Source organism: Ctenopharyngodon idella, chromosome 15, assembly GCF_019924925.1.
Source record: "Ctenopharyngodon idella isolate HZGC_01 chromosome 15, HZGC01, whole genome shotgun sequence".
NCBI lineage: Eukaryota > Metazoa > Chordata > Actinopteri > Cypriniformes > Xenocyprididae > Ctenopharyngodon > Ctenopharyngodon idella.
The window spans coordinates 28,360,495-28,380,071 of NC_067234.1; the positions used below are offsets into that span (position 1 = coordinate 28,360,495).

At 38.0% G+C, this 19,577-nt stretch overlaps 1 protein-coding gene across 2 annotated transcripts in view; it reads right to left on the bottom strand.

Moving 5' to 3' along the window:
- Positions 1-755: 755 nt before the first annotated feature.
- The window catches only part of mettl16 (methyltransferase 16, N6-methyladenosin), a 40,831-nt gene continuing 22,009 nt past the window's right edge, over positions 756-19,577 (bottom strand). For both annotated transcript variants that reach the window (XM_051863458.1, XM_051863459.1), the window contains exons 3-10: positions 17,173-17,360; positions 15,833-15,973; positions 15,629-15,741; positions 15,369-15,511; positions 9,488-9,557; positions 6,413-6,502; positions 1,918-2,091; positions 756-1,430 (exon numbers count right to left, since the gene is read on the bottom strand). In XM_051863458.1, coding sequence (XP_051719418.1) covers positions 945-1,430; positions 1,918-2,091; positions 6,413-6,502; positions 9,488-9,557; positions 15,369-15,511; positions 15,629-15,741; positions 15,833-15,973; positions 17,173-17,360 — 1,405 coding nt within the window. In that variant the 3' untranslated portion in view covers positions 756-944. The remainder of the gene's footprint in view (positions 1,431-1,917; positions 2,092-6,412; positions 6,503-9,487; positions 9,558-15,368; positions 15,512-15,628; positions 15,742-15,832; positions 15,974-17,172; positions 17,361-19,577) is intronic.

The window sequence follows — 19,577 nt, forward strand, 5'->3', positions numbered from 1 at the left end:
AATTATGCAAAATAATAATGTAAATTGTAGATCCATTCAGATTTCTTTAAAGTCAACATGAAATGAAAACTCACTATTTTATTTAATGCATTTTATAGATCTCACTGTGAACAATTCATCAGTGAATACGTTTAATTTTTAAATTTTTTTTACTTTTTTTTTTTTTTTTTTTTTACTTCAAAATGTTTCAGCAAAATGTCATAACTTAATCTTCCGGTAAAAACAACAGACTTAAGACATCTTAAAATTCAGTCAACAACCAATGGGTAGAACCAAGTCCCTGCCCTACTTTTTTTTTTCTTCTCAATATCACTTGGATGTTCTGTCACAATATGGAAGAAAAAATCTGTCGCTACTTTAAAAAAATTGTGATAATATTGTTATACATTACAATATGTAATTTCCAAGCATTAAAGGGACTGAATTTCTTACTTCTGCTGAACACAACAGAAGATATTTTGAAGAATGTCAGTAGCTAAACAGTTGATGGGCCCCATTGACTTCCATAGTTTTTTTTTTTTTTTTTTTCCCCCCATACTATGGAAGTCATTGGGGTCTATCAACTGTTTAGTTAACCATATTCTTCAAAATATCTTCTTTGTGTTCAGCAGAAGAAAGAAATTCATATAGTGTTGGAACAACTTGAGGGTGAAAATTAAAGTGTTTTGGACTTAGTAATTTTCCCTGAATTCATGAATAAAATAAATTACTGAGTGCACCTTAAACCAAATTCACAAAGACACTAACAACAAAAATACTTAAAATATTTTTATTACAAACGGGATAAAACTTAGTTCAAACAACATTGATCAGTGGCTAATAAAACATCTGATAGTGGAGTTTTGTTTTATTTTGGAGTCCATTTGGTTTGGAGTTTAGTTTCATTTACTGCTGTGAATCTGTGTCAGAAGAGGGAAGGAAACGTTAACAAAGCCCATGTAGTGTTAGGTGGGTTTGGCTACCTGTCGGAAGAGAGAATTCTTCAAACAAGTGCAGAGCTGGTTCATCAGATCTTTATTTTGCCCTTCCACCCAATGCATCTCCACCAACACATCATTCTCTTCTTCCTTCACGTTCACCAGGCACTTGAAGAGAAAGTGCTGTACCGTCTCTGGGTTTTGAGGACCGCTAACATCCGCTTCGGTGGGGGATTCCATTGGAACGTCAGCACCTTTCTCTGGGTTGTGCTGCTCGTCTGTCTCCTTCCCGTTGCTGCCCTCTGCTGTGGTTTCCTCTGGTGCTGGAGTGTCTGCGCCGGGGACAGATGGAGCGGAGGTATCCGTGGCGGAGGCCGGTTGTGCTCTAGGGAGCTCGCGTAGATGTCGTCCCTGTTCTCGTCTCTTCTGCCGTGCGTGAATCCAGGTGTTCTCCACTGCTGTCAGGAAGAGGCTAAGCTCTGCCTCTCCACAAGGAACCCGCTTGTGAAGTATCTGAAGATGGGAAGTTCAGTGTTAAACAATTGTGTCAACCACTGTCCATATAGAATGAAAGCTTGTTTTCGCCACTAAATAAAAAAAGGTAATTGCGACTTTTTATCTCACAATTGTGACTTTTTTTCCTCAGAATTGCGAGATTTAAACTAATATCCAATTGTGAGGGGGAAAAAAGATTGTTTTTTCTCAGAGTTTTAAGTTTATATTTCGCAATTCTGACTATAACATGCAATTGAGTTATAAAGTCAGAATTGTGAGATATAAACTCGTAATTCTGAGAAAAAGTATTTTTTCCCCTCACAATTGGACATTATAACAAGCAATTGTGAGTTTATATCTCGCAAATCTGACTTTATATCACGCAATTCTGACTTTATATCACGCAATTGTGAGTTTATATTATATTTTTAGCTTAACTTACCATTTATCCCTGATAAAAGCATTTAATTTCAAACATTGGTGCGTTTCCATTTATTTTATTTACCTTGAGGTCTGTGAGGATCTTCTCCAGCCAAGCAGTCACACTCTCTGTGGGGCTGATGTCAGTGCAGCCGATGCTTGGCGCCTGCGCCTGTAGCTCCGCCACAGTGGGCTTCAGTACAGTGAAAGTGATGGGCTTACGGGCCTTCTCCAGCTTGCGTTTCTTACAGGGGGGTGACTGAGAAAGATTTAGAAAGAAAATGAGTTTTTGTTAGATAACCTAAGAGTGTTTATATCTCATGTATGAGGTCTGCAGCCTTAAAAAGTCAACACAAGCACATACAAAAGATGCAATTTTACTACAAGAATAGCTGGTTGCCAATAGAGGGCAGCAAAACACAAAGTTCACCTTGGCCTTGAGTTCAATGAATAATACTGTAGCTATCTGGAGTCCTTGTGGCATTCATGTTTGTCTGCTGCTGTCAGATGAATAGCACACAGTTTTACAAGAACCAAGAACACTGGGTAACGACAAACCCATCAACCCATCTGATTAACAAACCACACTTGTTTGATTTTTATATCAGTGTTTTTGCTAATTAAAATTATTTAAAAAAATTTCCATTAATTTAAATAAATCTGAAATAAAATAAAAATAAAATATGAATATTAGATGAAAAACTGAAATGACAAAAATCTCACCTTGGCAACTAAATGAAATAAATTAAGTTTAATTTAAAGTACTAAAATGACTAAAATTAGAACAAATAAAAATAAATAGAAAAAAAAAAAACCCTCTAAAACTTATAATAATAAAAATGGAAAAAAAAAAAAAAAAAAAAAATTACTAAAAACAAGCCCAAATTATCTTGGAAAATAAAATATATTAATAAATAATATAACAGTATATAAATAATACTAAAATAACACTATTTTAAATAAGCTTGAGACAGACTAGTATAAAACAATCATTTCTTTGTAATTAAAGTTGGAAAAATTACAAACAAAAAATGATAAAACTGCCAATTTCTCTGAAAAAAAAAAAATCAACCAAATTGGACTTCTACATTAAATGTAGTTAGGCTGCAGTCTCCATATATATTTCTGATTCATATGCCATTGTATATGAGTGTTACCTGATGTGCGTTTTTGTTTTCGCATATTATGCAAAAAAATATATATGAATGAATGAGTTGTCTTGTGCTTGGAGTAATTTATGATGTATAGTAACCACTGAATCATGCTGTACTGAGACATAACACTACACACAGGCACAAACACTACATACACAGCGCATTAAACGTGGCGACAGTCATATTTGACATTTCCAGCTCTCATCATAGCTGATTTACAAGCAGAAGCATTGCTTCAGTCACATGTCTCTCTCCTCCTCTAACAGAGCATCTGTTGTTAGAGCAGATAAACGGACAACATGACTCATCACAAGCCAACGGACCGACCCCCTCACTGCCGAATAACACACCACACCCATCATCTACTACTGCAGTCATCCATCAGCGTTTACAACACACCAGACAAACATCTTTCATATTTAGTCTTCCTGTGGTCGTCTTTTTTTAGTCAGAGCCATTGTGTCGTGGTGTTTGTGACCGTTAATCCTAATACAAGACAAATCACACAGGTAATCTGGCATCCATCACAGGATCTTACTCCACTTAACACCCCATTGCTTCTGTCCTGTCTGGATAAACAATACATTTAGTACACACTGAACCATACATCTTAACTATCTTCCTCATATACGATAACTACATTAAGCAGATTCGATTTAGGCACAGTCAACTAGTATGGTGTCTGAATAACTCCCTGTGCTGAAGTTGCTGGTTCTGCCGTTCGTCAAATTTGTCATGTCTCAGCAGACAACGGTTAAATGATGGTTTCACATAGGGTCATTGTCAGGGGGGGCACAACCAGTCCCTTGGGGTCCCCCGAACCCTAGTTTGAAAGCAAACATTTTAAGGTAGAAAAATGTATTTTTAATACATTAATGGGTTAGTTAAAAATTCTGTCATTTACTCATCCTCACGTCGTTCCAAACCCATAAGACTTTCGTTTATCTTTGGAACACAAAAGAAGATATTTTAAATGAAATCTGAGAGCTTTCTGTCCCTCCATTGACAGCTACGCAACTACCACTTTGACGCTTCAAAAAGTTCATAAAGAGGTCGTAAAACTAATTCATATGAATTGAGCGGTTTAGTCCAAATTTTCTGAAGAGACTCGATCACTCTAGATGATGAACAGATTGAATTTAGAATTTTTTTTTTTTACATAAAAACATTCATCAACGCACACATCAGTTATGATAAACAGAAGCTCAAGCATATTCGCTTGACGTGCGAGCACCATTGAGGTTCATTTTCATGTTACGCACCATGTTTGAGCTTCAAACCAATGAGGTTTGTTCTCGCGCGCCAAGCTAAATTTTACAGGGATGTAAAATTTAAATACAGGGATTTACAGGGATTTTTTTTTTACCTGATGTATGACCCAAGTGAATTGCAAAAATCTGAGGAAAAAAATTGCTGCATTTTTATATACATTAAAATACATTTATTTAATGCATTTATAGTTTCCGACAGCACTGGATGAGATAAAAGCTTGTAATGAGAATAGTTTATAAATCTGTTGTCAACAAAAGTGAAGCTTTATGGTCTTCCAGCAGCGTTCTGCTAAAATAAAACATATTAAGCTATTAAAAGTTAAATTATTATTAAATAATTGTTTTTTTATTTTACAGTACAAAAGTATTATTGCAGCAGTAATATTTCGTTATTGATTTCATTTTTAGACTTTAAATAATATTCAAATACAAATATTATTTTGAATAATAATAATAAATAATATTAAATACTCTCAATTTTACAGTTATTACAGTTCTTTATTTTTCAATAAATGTGATTTAATTTAAAATTTCTGAATTCTTCTTATTATTGTATATTATTAAATATATAGTAATACTGAATGGAGGGAAAAAACAGGTTTTTCTTCTTTTTGTCTTTAGCTGATCACATGTCTGATTTTATAAGATTTAACATTAAGGCGGTTCCCCTTTCAGTCCAGCATCCTTTTTCAACACACGAGGGCGCCATTTTCTGACTTTAAGTTGTCAAACTCGGCTAAGCATGACAAAATCATCCCACAGACAAAGTAAAACCTATTTAAACATTTATTTAACTATTGTGGCTGCAGTAATTCTGTAATGACTATATACTGCAAAAAAATAAATATGATCAGACTACCTGAATCTTCAGTGTTTTGCCTCAAATGTACTGAGCAGAATGTTTTATAGATTGTCAAAAAGTGCAATCTCTATCCATCTGTGATGAGCACATAATGGATGGAAACAGATGAACACACACATCGATCCACACGCTCCCTCTTAATTAATTTCTATCAGTCTTAATCAGAGCAATGCACTGCTTTTATCCCCTCTTCACTGTGAATTATAACCCCCTCCGTTCTGTCCATTATTTATCCAGCGACACATTTGCTCTAAGTAGGTTGAGTAGATCCTGCATTAAATAGCTTCCACTCTCAACACCGAGCCTCTTGATGTGTCTGAAGGGGCCTCGCTCGTAAATGTACAAAAAAAATAATCATGAGCCTTGGGATTTTCGCTGCGGTGAGACGAATAAAAGGTCATTATTCAATTATTGAACACAAGCAGACGAGTGCCGCAATGATCAGCGGTTATCCATGGATGCTGACAACTAGGCTCATTCTGCCCCGCTTTACACTTCCCCCAGTACTGCCTCCTGCCTGCTGACCTTTGACCCCTCAGCCTTCACCCCCACTGTAAATCCACTGCTTCAACAGCCTCATATCCCAGGCATGCTTTCAGCACCACAGGGTCCTTTTCAAGCCCTACCTTTTTTGTCTGAGTCTTCACTGTACCCCCTACCTCTTGTGCAATACATTTCACTGTCAAAGAGATTGATCTAGCTTCTGTGCTCGCTGCTAATGGGGCTCAGCTGGCTTCAGAGAGGAAGAATGGACACAGGAAGCAGAAACCAACACAAATGGGAGAGGGATAAAGCACAGAAGGATGCGGGTGCCATCCAGATCTAGACATGTCCGTACAGCCCTAGAAGTCTGCTGTATGAGGGCAGAGCAGCTCGCAGACAGATATGTAGGCCAATCTTTCTGCTCAAGTGCTTGTGAGGAAAAGGGCATCTGGGACTTGGGGAATTCTCCTGAAAGACCATAACAAATCATCCCACCGCCCCCTTTTCCATACCCTCAACCCTTTTTTCCCTTTTATAGCTCTTTTTCCCCTCTGAAGTGCGTGACTATATAGCACCGTCACCCTGTCTGGGCAACTGTTGCTAAGAAGGAGGTGCGCCGTGCCTTAGGAAGCAGGTCAAGTGTATCTGATGGAATGGGCTAAAGATGCATTATTAAAAAGAGTGCCGAGCACAGTGAATATTCAGCAGGTGTTGCTTTCCCACACACAAACACATCAAACAGTCTAGAGTGCATGGGTTATGTGAGGACTAGCTGATTCTAAACTAATGCAAGAAGAGCTGAAAGCTTACAGGCACAGGTACGTCATCATAGAAACTCCAAGCCAGGGCCCAGCGCATGGTCCGACCTTGACAGAACTCAGTGTGTGTTACTTTGGGAACCTGTGAAAGAACAAAAGATGATGATCTCATCAATGATGATTCAAACACAAAATAGGCAGTGAATCTTACAAAAACTGTCAAGAAAAGTCTGGGTTGTCCTAGAAATAAAACACTAGGAAAAAAAGGTAATCTCTCGCCACGAGTTACAACCCATGTAAACAACTTTGTATTCTTTCATGCTAGAGTTGAACAAATGAGGGTACTTTCTATCCTCTTCGCACAATCTCTCTTCTATGTAGGCCTCCATCATCACTCTAGCTCGCATGCGTTCTGGTCTGTTCTGTTTATGCAGTTTTTCTTTGACTACCTTGTAAATCGACGCCCCCAGGGCACGATTGCCACCTTGTTGATAAACTAATTACAAAATAAACAAAAACTAATTAAATGCGCATATGTGACCTGCGCATACAAAGTATGCATGGTTACAAAAATCCGGCAGTGGGCGTACTCTTCTGATGATGAAATTTGCGTCATGCGCACTGTACGCTGACCCTTGCGTACGTGTAAAAAGTGAACTATACTTTGGGCTTATTGCTCACTTAAAGAAAATTTTTAATAACAATAATTTAAATTTAAGTAAGCAGTAAGGTACGAGAGGCTGTGCTGTATCGTGAATAAGTCACGGCTGAAGGGGCGTTACAACCCCTTCAGCCGTGACTTATTCACGATACAGCACTAGCCTCGAGTACCTTATTGCTTTTATAAAACGGTTACCACACAATACAAATATTAAAACCAAAAATATGTATCAATGCAATTTTCATGAAGTAAACTTTAACTAAAAGCCTTCCTTCTGCCGGAAAAAATAGTCCCTGACAGTGAATGGCAACAGAAGTTACATTATTACGCCATAAGATGGCGGCAAAGACTGTCTTTATGAGTGTGTCAGTCAGTAGCGAAGACGTTTATATTGAAAAGACTGAATTGTTTTGAACACGGAACAAGACGCAACTGACAAATACTTTGACTAGCACTGTCAGTCACGGGAAAACCCCTTAACTGTTAAAAGGACAAGATAATACATCGAACATTTAAACAGATTTTTTATTATGAACATAGGACTGACCTGAAGGAAAATGCTAAATCTGAATGCAGGTAATAAACTTGCTCACTCTATCTTTTTCTCACAATACTCTTCTACATAATACAGTAAGCTTCAATGAACAATATCAATTGAGAACATACAGTTTACGTTGCTAAGAGTGGTTGCTAAGGGTGTTGTGTAGTGATACACAGAACCGTTGGGTGAAGCGGTCATAGCCGTGTTTTATCGTGAATAAATAAATAAATCAGAATCAAGGACAGGAACTAACCGTTTTATAATTAAAGTTTTAAAATGTAATTTTTTAAGCAAATTTAAAAATGAAAATGGCCATTTAATATAATTTACCATAATTGGCCATTTTGGCCATTATATTGCATTACCGTTATGAGTAATGCAGTATTTGTTTTTACATTACAGTAGGTTGCAGATGTTTGGAGGAAGGGGATTAAATATGCTCGATTGTCAAGGATGCAAAATGTCACAATGCAAAAAAAAAAAAAAAAAAAAAAAAAAAAGATAGTACTGATGAGAAAATGACTTCGGGAAAGACTATATGAAAGCATGTATGTGCAGAGTCTATGACCAACACCAGACCCTCCCAGTAGGCTTAAACACAGCATTATAGACACAGACCTGTCATTCACACAGTGGGGAGTGTGTTTTAACAGATATGTGGGTGTTAGGGGTGAACTATCGGGTGAAATCAAGTCGAACCGCTCTTCAGTAAAAAACACCATCCGAGTCTGACCTTTGCAGGCAGAGGGCATTTAAACAACAGATAATAGCAGAGAAAAAGGAGAGGGGAAAGTGAGAGGGTGAACGAGAATGAGAGAAAGAACCTCATTAGCATATTAATTACAGCCACAGTGGCGAGAGGAGGAAGCGGCCCTGTCTGCTGGACGTTGGCCAGGAGCACAATGACTCTAATGAGGGGTGACAGGACTCTGACACCTTCAGATGAATCAAACGACACATCAGGCCTGAGTCGAGCAGACTGACTGACACCAGACTAATAACCTGTGAGCAGGACGAAAGCCTTTCATTCACAGATATCACAGCGTTCTGACTGTACAGACACAGGTGGAGGTAATGGAGAGGGGCTGGAGGGGTGAGGCGAGAGCTAATGATGCCTAATGAACTAATGAAATCTACTCCATTAGCGCTCCCTGTCGTGGTACGTTTATATGCCACGCTAGTGAAACTCATTAAGATCAATTAACCTGAAGTCTTGGGGAGACGCCCACTCATTTATCAATAAAGATCCTAGAGGAAAATTAAAATAAAATTGGGATGCACAGTATATTAGTATAATACGAGTTATCAGCCGATATGACAGATTGTTTTCATTTATTGGTGTCTGTCGATATTGAATATATAATTGTGCAGGCACAGCCATATTTTTACATTTAGATTACCTTTGCTATCATCTACCACTCACTTAAAGATAATCAATATTTTTTTTTTTATATAATTTTAAATTTTTATTATTTCTTTATTAGCTAAAAATGACATTTTTACATTTATATATATATATATATATATATATATATATATATATATATATATATATATATATATATATATATATATAAAAAAATGTCATTTTTAGCTAATAAAGAAATAATAAAAATTAAAAAAATACTGTATATAAACTGGTATTTACTGGTGTCATAAAATTGTAGATTTTAATTTTATTTTTATATTTATTTATACAAAATAGTATAGAATTTTAATATCAGTCAATTCATAAATAATATACTGGTAGCATTTACAATTAATTATTTTAGTTTGTTCAATAATTTACACAAAACAGTATAGAACTTTATATATTTGCCATTTATCGGTAATCAGACATTTAATTTTGAAATCAGTCATTCCTAAATATATATTTGTATTGCATTGCAGTAATTAGAGCACAAAGTGGTCTAAGAAAAACTCACCCCTTGTTTCCGCAGCTCATCTTTCAAAGGTGCCAGGCTGCACTTCTTTCCCAGCATGCAACTGTACCACCTGAAAACAGGAAAAAAAGGGGTTGTGAAACCACCAGCCTGGACACCTGATCCATGGGAGCACATCAAATAAACCACAGGACTCAGAGCCATGGGTTGAATATGGGCTCGCTCTGTGGGAACGGTCAGTTGGGCTACTCTTTATATTTTTAAGATATGAGGCTCAATGGTTAATTAAAAACCCCACTTTGACAGGGAGCTTTGATGTTGCACATGAGACAAAAATCAATGCATATCCACCATTATAAAAAAAGATGAGGCTTCATCAGACAGTGCCCACAGAGAGTAGGAGGATAACACGGTTTATGCATAATTGATTGGTACTCAACCCTTAATTTTCTAATTCTTTTAGTTTTCTAAATTGACAGAATCTTGCTTTTAATCACTGAAGAATATCTTAAAGGTCAACATGAAGCATTCACCTATTTTATGTCTGTAATGTGACATTTATGAGTTTAACAGGATATTTAATGAATAAATGTAGGGCAAGGAATGGATTGGACTGTAGAAAGGGGGTGTTATATATCAGAATATAGCCAGACGTAAACACAAATTTGTTCATTATAGATGACAGACAGCACCCATTTTAATGAGTATGTGTGAGCAGAACGTAGTGGCTGAAGGTCAAGTTCACTTTCAAGAGCATCTTGATGGTAACATTTCTTCTTCAAATTCAAAGTTATTTGCTAGTAGTACCATAACTTTTTTTTTTTTTTTTTTTTACAATACCATTAACCTGCATTATATTACTGCTTTTTAGAAAGATTTTAACTATTTTAAAGACAAATTCAACTATTTTAGCAACACTATAAAATATTAATGGCTGCATTACCTAAAATAGTAGCCTAAAATAATAGCTACTCCACTAGACTCCTGAAGGTGTGCTGTGGTATCTGGCACCAAGATGTTAGCAGCAGATCCTTTAAGTCCTGTAAGTTGCGAGGTGGGGCCTCCATGGATCGGACTTGTTTGTTCAAAACATCCCACAGATGCTCAATTGGATTGAGATCTGGGGAATTTGGACTCGTTGTTGTGCTCCTCAAACCATTCCTGAATCCTGAACCATTTTTGCTTTGTGGCAGGATGCATTATCCTGCTGAAAGAGGCCACAGCCACCAGGGAATACCGTTTCCATGAAAGGGTGTAACAATGGTCTGCAACAATGCTTAGGTAGGTGGTACGTGTCAAAGTAACATCCACATGGATGGCAGGACCCAAGGTTTCCCAGCAGAACATTGCCCAAAGCATCACACTGCCTCTGCCGGCTTGCCTTCTTCCCATAGCGCATCCTGGTGCCATGTGTTCCCCAGGTAAGCGACGCACACGCACCCGGCCATCCACGTGATGTAAAAGAAAACGTGATTCATCAGACCAGGCCACCTTCTTCCCATTGCCCATGGTCCTGTTCTGATGCTCATGTGTCCACTGTGGGCATGGGCACCCTGACTGGTCTGCGGCTATGCAGCCCCATACGCAACAAACTGCGATGCACCGTGTATTGTGACACCTTTCTATCAGAATCAGCATTAACTTCTTGAGCAATTTGAGCTACAGTAGCTCGTCTCTTTGGATCGGACCACACGGACCAGCCTTCGCTCCCCACGTGCATCAATGAGCCTTGGCCGCCCCTGACCCTGCCGCCGGTTCACCACTGTTCCTTCCTTGGACCACTTTTGATAGATACTGACCACTGCAGACCGGGAACACAAGAGCTGCAGTTTTTTTGTAAAAAAAAAAGTACACAGGGTCAATTCTGACTCCAAGCTGACTTTAACAACTAACAGACAGTTGTGTAAAGACTCTCTGCTTAGACTGATTTTTGTTGGGCGGCGGTTTTGAGTTATCAAGGGGGCAATCTACCATAAGAATGAAGGAGTATAGATGAACACACATTACACTGCATATGGAGCCTTAGGGGCCTGACAATCGTTTCATTTTGTGTGATGAAATATTAAAGAGCCCTAATATCCACACATGTTCTCCAAACTGGAGTGGAGGGAGGCTGTGTGGCACCCTGACACATGGCACACTCCGCTAATAATGGGGTACTCCAGCATCTATCAGGTCTTTGAAAAGAGGGTGTTTATGCATTCTCTTTAGTTATCAGGCCCTGAGGAGGAAGTAGTAACAATTACAATTTCAATAGCACAGATTGTTTGGCATGAGGAAAAATCAGAGTTGTATTTAGGATGTAAGCGAGACAGGAGGGGCTGGAGGAAGACTGGCAGTAATTACAGATCTGAGGGGCTGGAGAGGAAGATCAGAATGCCTGGCTGGCTCTACAGGCACCTGCTGACGCACACACACACACACACACACACCGCTTTTACGACAGTCTGCTTGCATAGTCTGAACCCATGAGAGAAGGAGCTGGTAACAGCGAGATGGAATAGCGCCCAGCTTCGCCTGCGGTCACCAATCAATTCTCAACACAAGCAGAAGACACATAAAACACTCAAAGGTTTAAAACTACATGTGATCTCATGCAGACAGTGAACATTAAAAGATACCATTCAACTTTTCTATGCACACACACAGCCACGTTCCTCTTGGGGTTCAGCTCATGACATGGTTAATAAGGCCTAATGTTGGTTGCTCTGCCGCCCCTCCCCGCCCGCCTCACTCCAGTGCTCCACTGACAGTCCTGGCACAGGGGGGCTCGTCGTCTGCCCCACTCACACACACAGCTGCTCCCGTCGGGTGGCCCGGATACCGCCTCGGGTAATTATTTACTTTCCCTGTCAATTAATTACGCAAACTCTGTATGACAGATCCATCCCAGGATCCATCTGCCCTGCCCCTTTCATCAGCGTGGCCTCTTCCCCTCTTTGGCTTTCTCAGTATAAAACACCTTCTCTGCAGACCTGGACACACGTGGCTGTTTATTCCTTTCTCATTACACTCCTCACAGCCCCTCATGTGTTGACAGTGGTGCCAGACTGATATATCAGTTGCTATTTGGCCATTTTGAGAATTAACAGAGGGCCATTTTGGATGATTAACAGAAATCTAAGTTTCATAGTGCACGTTTACCGTTTAAAAAAATTCTGAATGAATTTTAAGTGAAAATTGTGTAAAATAAATACTTTCAATTTTAAACAGCATTTTGCTAATTACATTTATACATAATTATATACAGTCTATATATACATATATATGATATAAATCAGGGTTCCCATTCTAAGCCAAATGTCAAATTCCCTGACCTTTACTGATTAAAAAGCTGATTTTTCATGACCTATAATGAATGGAACAACAGGCCGCTGTTGTGCTGACAAAAATCAGCCACAGACAATATTTTAAAACCATCCATTTGCAAGCTTTATTTACTTGTTCACAGACATTTTTAGTACAAAACTAAGTTAAACACTCATACACACGACTTTTTTTTTGCGTTTACCCGTTAAATGCACTTTGATATTTTTCTGTACTATTTCTACAGAAATTAATTTATAGTTTTTATGGTTTCAGGGGTTAAACACTCTAGAGGATTTTCTGTTTGTCATCAAGTTCACCATTCAGTCTTTTTATTTCTTCACATTTAGTTTTTGCAGACCGTCTTAGACTGTTTGACATTAGGCTATTTCTGTAAAATGGTTATGATTATTTAAGTCTGAAATAATTATTTAAGTCCTGGAAAACCCGTAATATTTTTCCTTCAGAAGTAATGTTGACAGTTTATCCAATGTGTATAATTTATTCATATTTATTCATTCTACCATGGTGAATAAACGACAGTAACGGCTACGCACGACCAATTTGAAAATTCTGTGCGACTGCCACTAGGGGGCGAAATGCAACAGTCGTATCCTAATGTCGTGTGCAGTGAAAAGGCGGCTTACCGTGTCCTAAGGTCCTAACCAGACGTGACAAAGCTACAAGAAGACAAAATCAATCATAAATCACAGCCAATCATAACAGCGTGTGGGCGGGCTCTGTTCGCAGCTAAACACGAAAATCAAAGAAAATGAAACCATAAAACATTATTCAAAATACATACTCAGTGACTGACAATCTGTGTCATGAAATACACTTGTTTGAGCTTTGCATAATATTAAAATGGTTTGAGCTTGAATATCATTTTGCATGACTTTAATAGCCACTATGAGAGCAACGATGGACAACTTAAATTAAAGGAAACAAGAACGTTCAAACTGTAAGCAATAAATACTTTTTATTGTGCATTTATGTCCTTGTTCCCTCTGTATGAACTGAACTATTAGCTGCAAAATACAGAAACCATTTCAAAAATAGAATCCTTTGTCGTGTCGCGGCTGGTTAGGACAGTCTTTGACTTAAGTGATTGCCAGTTGACCAGTGGGAAGGGAATAAAATTCCACTGAAAAATAGCCTAACTATAACAATACACAAAATGCGTGAAACGTGATTTAAAAAAAAAAAATATCCATTTTGATAAATGGAAACTAAAATAAAAGTGATAAACAAAAATCCCTGATATTCCATGACTTGGACAAAAAAATATAGAATTCCCTGACTTTCAATGTCTGGAACAGACCTTTTAAAATTCCATGATATTCCAGAAATTCCATGACCCGTGGGAACCCTGATAAATTGAATAAACAGATGTAAAAATAAAACACTACATAGACTTCACTGTAAACCATCAGATTGAAGTGTGATTTTCACAAAACTATATTTTCCAGCTTTTTTCAAGGTAAATTTAGATGTCTTTCCAAAAAAGGACACCAAATAACCAAATGATATGATTTCATATAATTCATACATTTATGTAGGCTACACCAAAGCACCCATAAAAAAAAAAAAAAAAAAACGTTTCAGAATTCACAGCGTATAGTATGTGCAACAGCAAAGAGCTCGTTTACATTTTAGACAAGTCAAGTTGCGACACTGAACAGGACCACATGAAGATGCCAAAAAACCTTAAACCAGCCGCCTTGACCTGCATATATACTAAAGTACACAGCAACATTCACAGGACAAATCCAAACATTATCCTAAATGTGTGTGAAAACAACGTGAATGTACCGAAATGTGTCTGTGCATAAATACAATGTGCGATCAGTGCGTCGAGAGCGCTCATACATGATTTGTTTGCGCATCAATATAACGGACTCACGCGTGCTTCTGTACGTCACCGCAATCGTCTTTGATTCGTCTTTGAATCGTCTTTGAATTGTCTTTGATTGCAATCCTCATCCATCAAAACTTTCATAGCGAGACGCTGGTTTGCTTTATCCAGCCGATAATCATAGTTTTCATATCATCTGCCCATACAGCGGTGGGATGTTTCGACGTTCCATTCAGACAGTAACAGCGCAATGCGGGAGGGCTCACACTCTTCAGATACAATGACACAATATGACCGAGTTCGTGTTTTAAAGCGAAACAGACACTGGAATGAATAATTCTTTCTGCCATTTCTGATATAATCAGCATGGACTTTAAGATCATCTAACTGCGTGATGTAAATTAAGTTATGACGCAATTTCACATGCTTCCGTAGTTTTTCCGCGTTAAATGTGTATAATTATTTTAGCGCATTAAGGATTTTGAATTAATCGCATGCATTAACACATTAACGTTGACAGCCCTAAAATAAATAAATAAATAAATATATATATATATATATATATATATATATATATAGTCAGTCATGTCATTTTTCTAAATATCACTACGGGTCACTGAACTACCCATATTGGTTGCTCATTATTTGCCTTCCAAACTTGTGAAAGCAGTTTTAAAATGGACTATACTTAAATTCATTTGGGTTTGTCCTTATTATAATTGTGTGTGCGTGTTAGTTTGTGTGTTTGTGTGTGTGTGTGACCTAAGCCTCTTCTTCAGTTGCAGACTGTCATGGATGATCCTTTTCACAAATTCCAGCTCTCCACCCTCTGCCATGATCTCAGTGACACCCCCTGTGTTGATGGAGCTGGGCGGAGGTCTGCGGGAGTTTCTCGAATTCACCCCCTGACGGAGGAAACAGAAAAGAGGGGAAGAAACGGAAGAATGAATGGATAACAGCTATTGTCATGTGCACAAAGGGAAGGGGGGCAATGTCTGTTCAAACACTGGAGCTGAATGTACCTTTGCTTCTAACTGGTTGGCAAAGAAAGGAGGATTGCACATGCAGAAATCATAGACAATGGACTCTTCCTTTAGCGCATCCATCAGCAGAGTCTTCTGGGGCACCTTTACCACTGCAACACACACATTTATGTGGTTCAGTGGGTTAAATTACATATAAAACTGTCAAGCTCTCTCTCTGCATCACATACAAACCACACCTACCTTTAATGAGCTCTGCCAGGTGGTTTTGCTCAACGTTCTTCTTCGCATAATTAAAGCAGATGTCATCCACTTCTGTGGCGAGGAAGAACCAGCCATTCATTGTGGCTCCCAGCAGGGGGTAAATACAGGAAGCACCAGTACCTGCACACAGCCAAAACCCATCATATCACAAGCTTAAATACAAACGAAATATGATCTGCCTGAGTCTTTACGTAAACATATTCTTCATGTAGTGACAACACTTCAGATCAACAGTGCGATTCAAAGAATTGTGAATGTTTTTTGTTATTGTATCAATTTCAGATATTTTGTATCTAAACTGAGCTCAGAATGAATGACCTTTCTGAGTCTAGGTAACAGGATGAGTATTCACTGTGCAACATGATATTAGTTAACTAAATTTATCCTTATCCATTGAAATTAGAAATGTGTAAATAAAACTTTCAACTTATTCAACAAATTTAACTTAAAAAAGGACTCTCAAGTAAGTATTAGTATGATAATATGAAGTGCAAGCGACTGCCTGACAGAGTGACATATGAATATAATGCAGTTAGACTGAGGCAGGGCAGCTATGGCCATCCATTATCCAGTCACCAGGCCTTAAATGGACTGAAATTTAACAGAACTGAACAAAGATGATACCCATAAGGTCTGAATAAAAGAGATTTAGAGCTATTCATCATGTGTGTGACACTAACACCGCTAATCTCATCCCAGAGCTGGCAAAGGTCTTCCATCTGCAATCTAACCCAATCAGCAGAGCCACAACTATATCTCTGACACAACGGCCAAAGACGTCCATCTGAATGTGTATGGATGCAACACTAATGCTTTCATCAAAAGAGATGAAATAAAGACACAACTTTTCAAAGACTTTTACGTATATAGCTGACAACAGTAAACTAAAAGACTGCATGCTAATCAAAGCTCTGCTGCAAAAAATATCCAAACCAAAAAATGAATGTTTGTGTGTGTATATAAAATATAAATACAACAATGAATGTGTGTGTGTGTGTATGTGTATATATACACATACACACACACATTTATATAATAAAAATATACATACCTTTTTATATTATTATATTACTACTCTTGACAATTGTGTCCCAACTATGCTGAAAACATGGAATATTTTAATCCAGAGAATCTGGTGGTTATGTGACTGCCAGCACTGTCTTACTCTCCACCAGCCTGTGTGTGTGTGTGTGTGTGTGTGTGTGTGTGTGTGTGTGTGTGTAAACCAACCAGCAGCCCTGCCAAAACCTCGTAACACCAGCCTGAGGGACCGCAAAGAGCTTTAACAGGATAACACCAGTGAGTCTGAGCTGGCATACCAATGTCGATGCCTCTCCGTGGGTTCCCCTGTCCCCCAATCAGGTCCTCCACCCAGTGAATGTAGTTAAGGCGGAGCGGCACAGTGGGGATGAGCCGTTCCAGAGGGATCTCGATGGTTAGGCCAAAATCCTCTTTCAGCAGGGTGCATGTGAGAGCTCGAACAGCCTCCGGGTCCTTAAAGTTGAGCCTGTGGGAGGGACGAGGTTTAGTGGGGGGGTAATAGACTGAAAAGTACAGAGAGGGGTCAGCTAATAGCCAATCTTAAAAACACATCACATAGCCTCTTCTCAATTCATTAGTGGTCATCATAAAAACATCTATGCAGAGAAACACAATGAAGCACCAGCTGCTGTTGGTTTGCAAAAATGTATTAATACTTTCCCTGCCATTGATGGAATTTTTTGGCAATCCATGTTCTCACTGTTATAATGGGGCGCTATTATGCATCCTCTGAAAGAGTACATAATCTCCAGATTCAAAAACGTGTGAAGAAGCAGCAGAAACAAGTGACAGAAAAATTGCTTACGCATGTAAATCAAAACTGCCTTATGTTACTGAATGAAATGTCGTCCCAGGAAGATGTATAGGACTGTGCAAGCTTGGGGGGTGTTGATGGAATCTACTTGGTCTATGTTTTGATTATCATTCTGAATCCGATCCGGTGTTGTGCCTATTTTCGACTCCCTGCCAAATTATTACCCTCCTCGTTGAAGCCGCTACCTGATTGCCTGATCCTAACCCCGCCCCTATACCTAATCCTAAACCTACCTACTGTATACTGGGGATTAAGGGGGGTAATAATCTAGCGGGGTCAAGATTTGGCACAACACTGGACAGTCTTTGACAAAAATAAGATTTTCCTCAGCTTTTTGTTTAAAATGTTGTTGTTGTTGTTTTTTAAATAAACATTGCTTTTAAAAAAAAAAAAACACATTCAAGTGTTTATTAAAAAAAGAATGCATGAAGCTAGAATAACTTTTTGTAGTTTCTTTTGATGTGCTGTATGTTCAGATATTAATAAAACAAAATATTCTGGAATTTTTTTTTTTTTTTTTTGCAAAAATAAAATAGAAATATGAATAAAAATGTTCCATCAATTTTTTTCACAAGATAAGAATGAAGAATTTTCAATTTTTATACATATATATGTTTATATGAGCTTTAATGCACTTATCAAATTAAAAGCAGTCAAATTTCTGTTTTGATGACAAATGTCAATGAACACAAGTCTATAAATAAATCTGTAATTTACTGTCATTGTTTGAATGTAGTAAAACACCCACAGATGTAGCATGAAACATCTGGGTCATGTTTGCATTTTCTTCTGTCACTGGCCACAATTCTAACCCTGAAATCAGGAATAGACATAAAATAACATCATACATGTGAAAATCATTTGAGTATTGAACAAATAGTTCTAACCTGGTTCAGAGGAAGATAGGGATCATGTCTTTGTGACAGCTCTTCACCTTACAAATGGTTGTCGAAAGCAAAAATGCTACTAAATGCACCTTATATTTTGTGAGAAAGTGACATGCTAGAGCAAAAGGCACTATTTTTGTAATCAGCACCCCAACATTAGGAAAAAACAAGTATTGGATTTCATTCAGCAAATATGATGTAATCATCCTCAAGAATAGTCCTTTTCTCTCAAAACCCTTAATATACATCTTAAAGCATTCAGCGGCGGTAATGTCACGTTTCTGCAGTTATAAAAGCATGGAGGGTGAGCCAGGTGTAATTAGGGTGCTTTCGTACATTCACACCTCTATAGATGTAATTAAACGCTCCATGCGGCAGTCCATGTCTGCCACCTCTGAAGGGAAGCAAGATGTGCGTGTGAGCCGCACGGCTATGATGCTGTGGAACAGAGCCATGGTGTGTGAAATGCTATTTTGCAGAGCCTTTAAAAACACCTGCACCCCACCCTAAGCATTAGAGCTCTCATCACAAAAGAGCTTTGCGACATTAAGACATTTAAGTAATGGCTGTACTGGGTTTACTGGGATGTGCAAGCATTACCAAATTAGAAAGAAAGTGCTTTAGCCCAAAACAGCCTGATGACTGTGATTTGACATAGAAAATGTGTCAATGTGCAAAAAAACTAAAGAAAAAATAGCAAATCTGCCTTTTTGAATAGCTTTTTGGCTACTCAATGGGATGACTTTTTTTTGTTTTGTTTTCTGGTGTGGGATAAAAACACATTCTGTCTGTGATATGACAATCCGGTTTAAACCTTATGGTATATTTAATTTAAATAATTTTTAATTTTTCAAAACTTGCTAAATTATTTTATTAAATTATTTTATGTTTTTAAAAGAAGTCTCTTATTCTCACCAAGGCTGCAATTATTTGATCAAAACATTTAGAATTTAAAATTGCTAGTGCACTGCATGCATGGAGA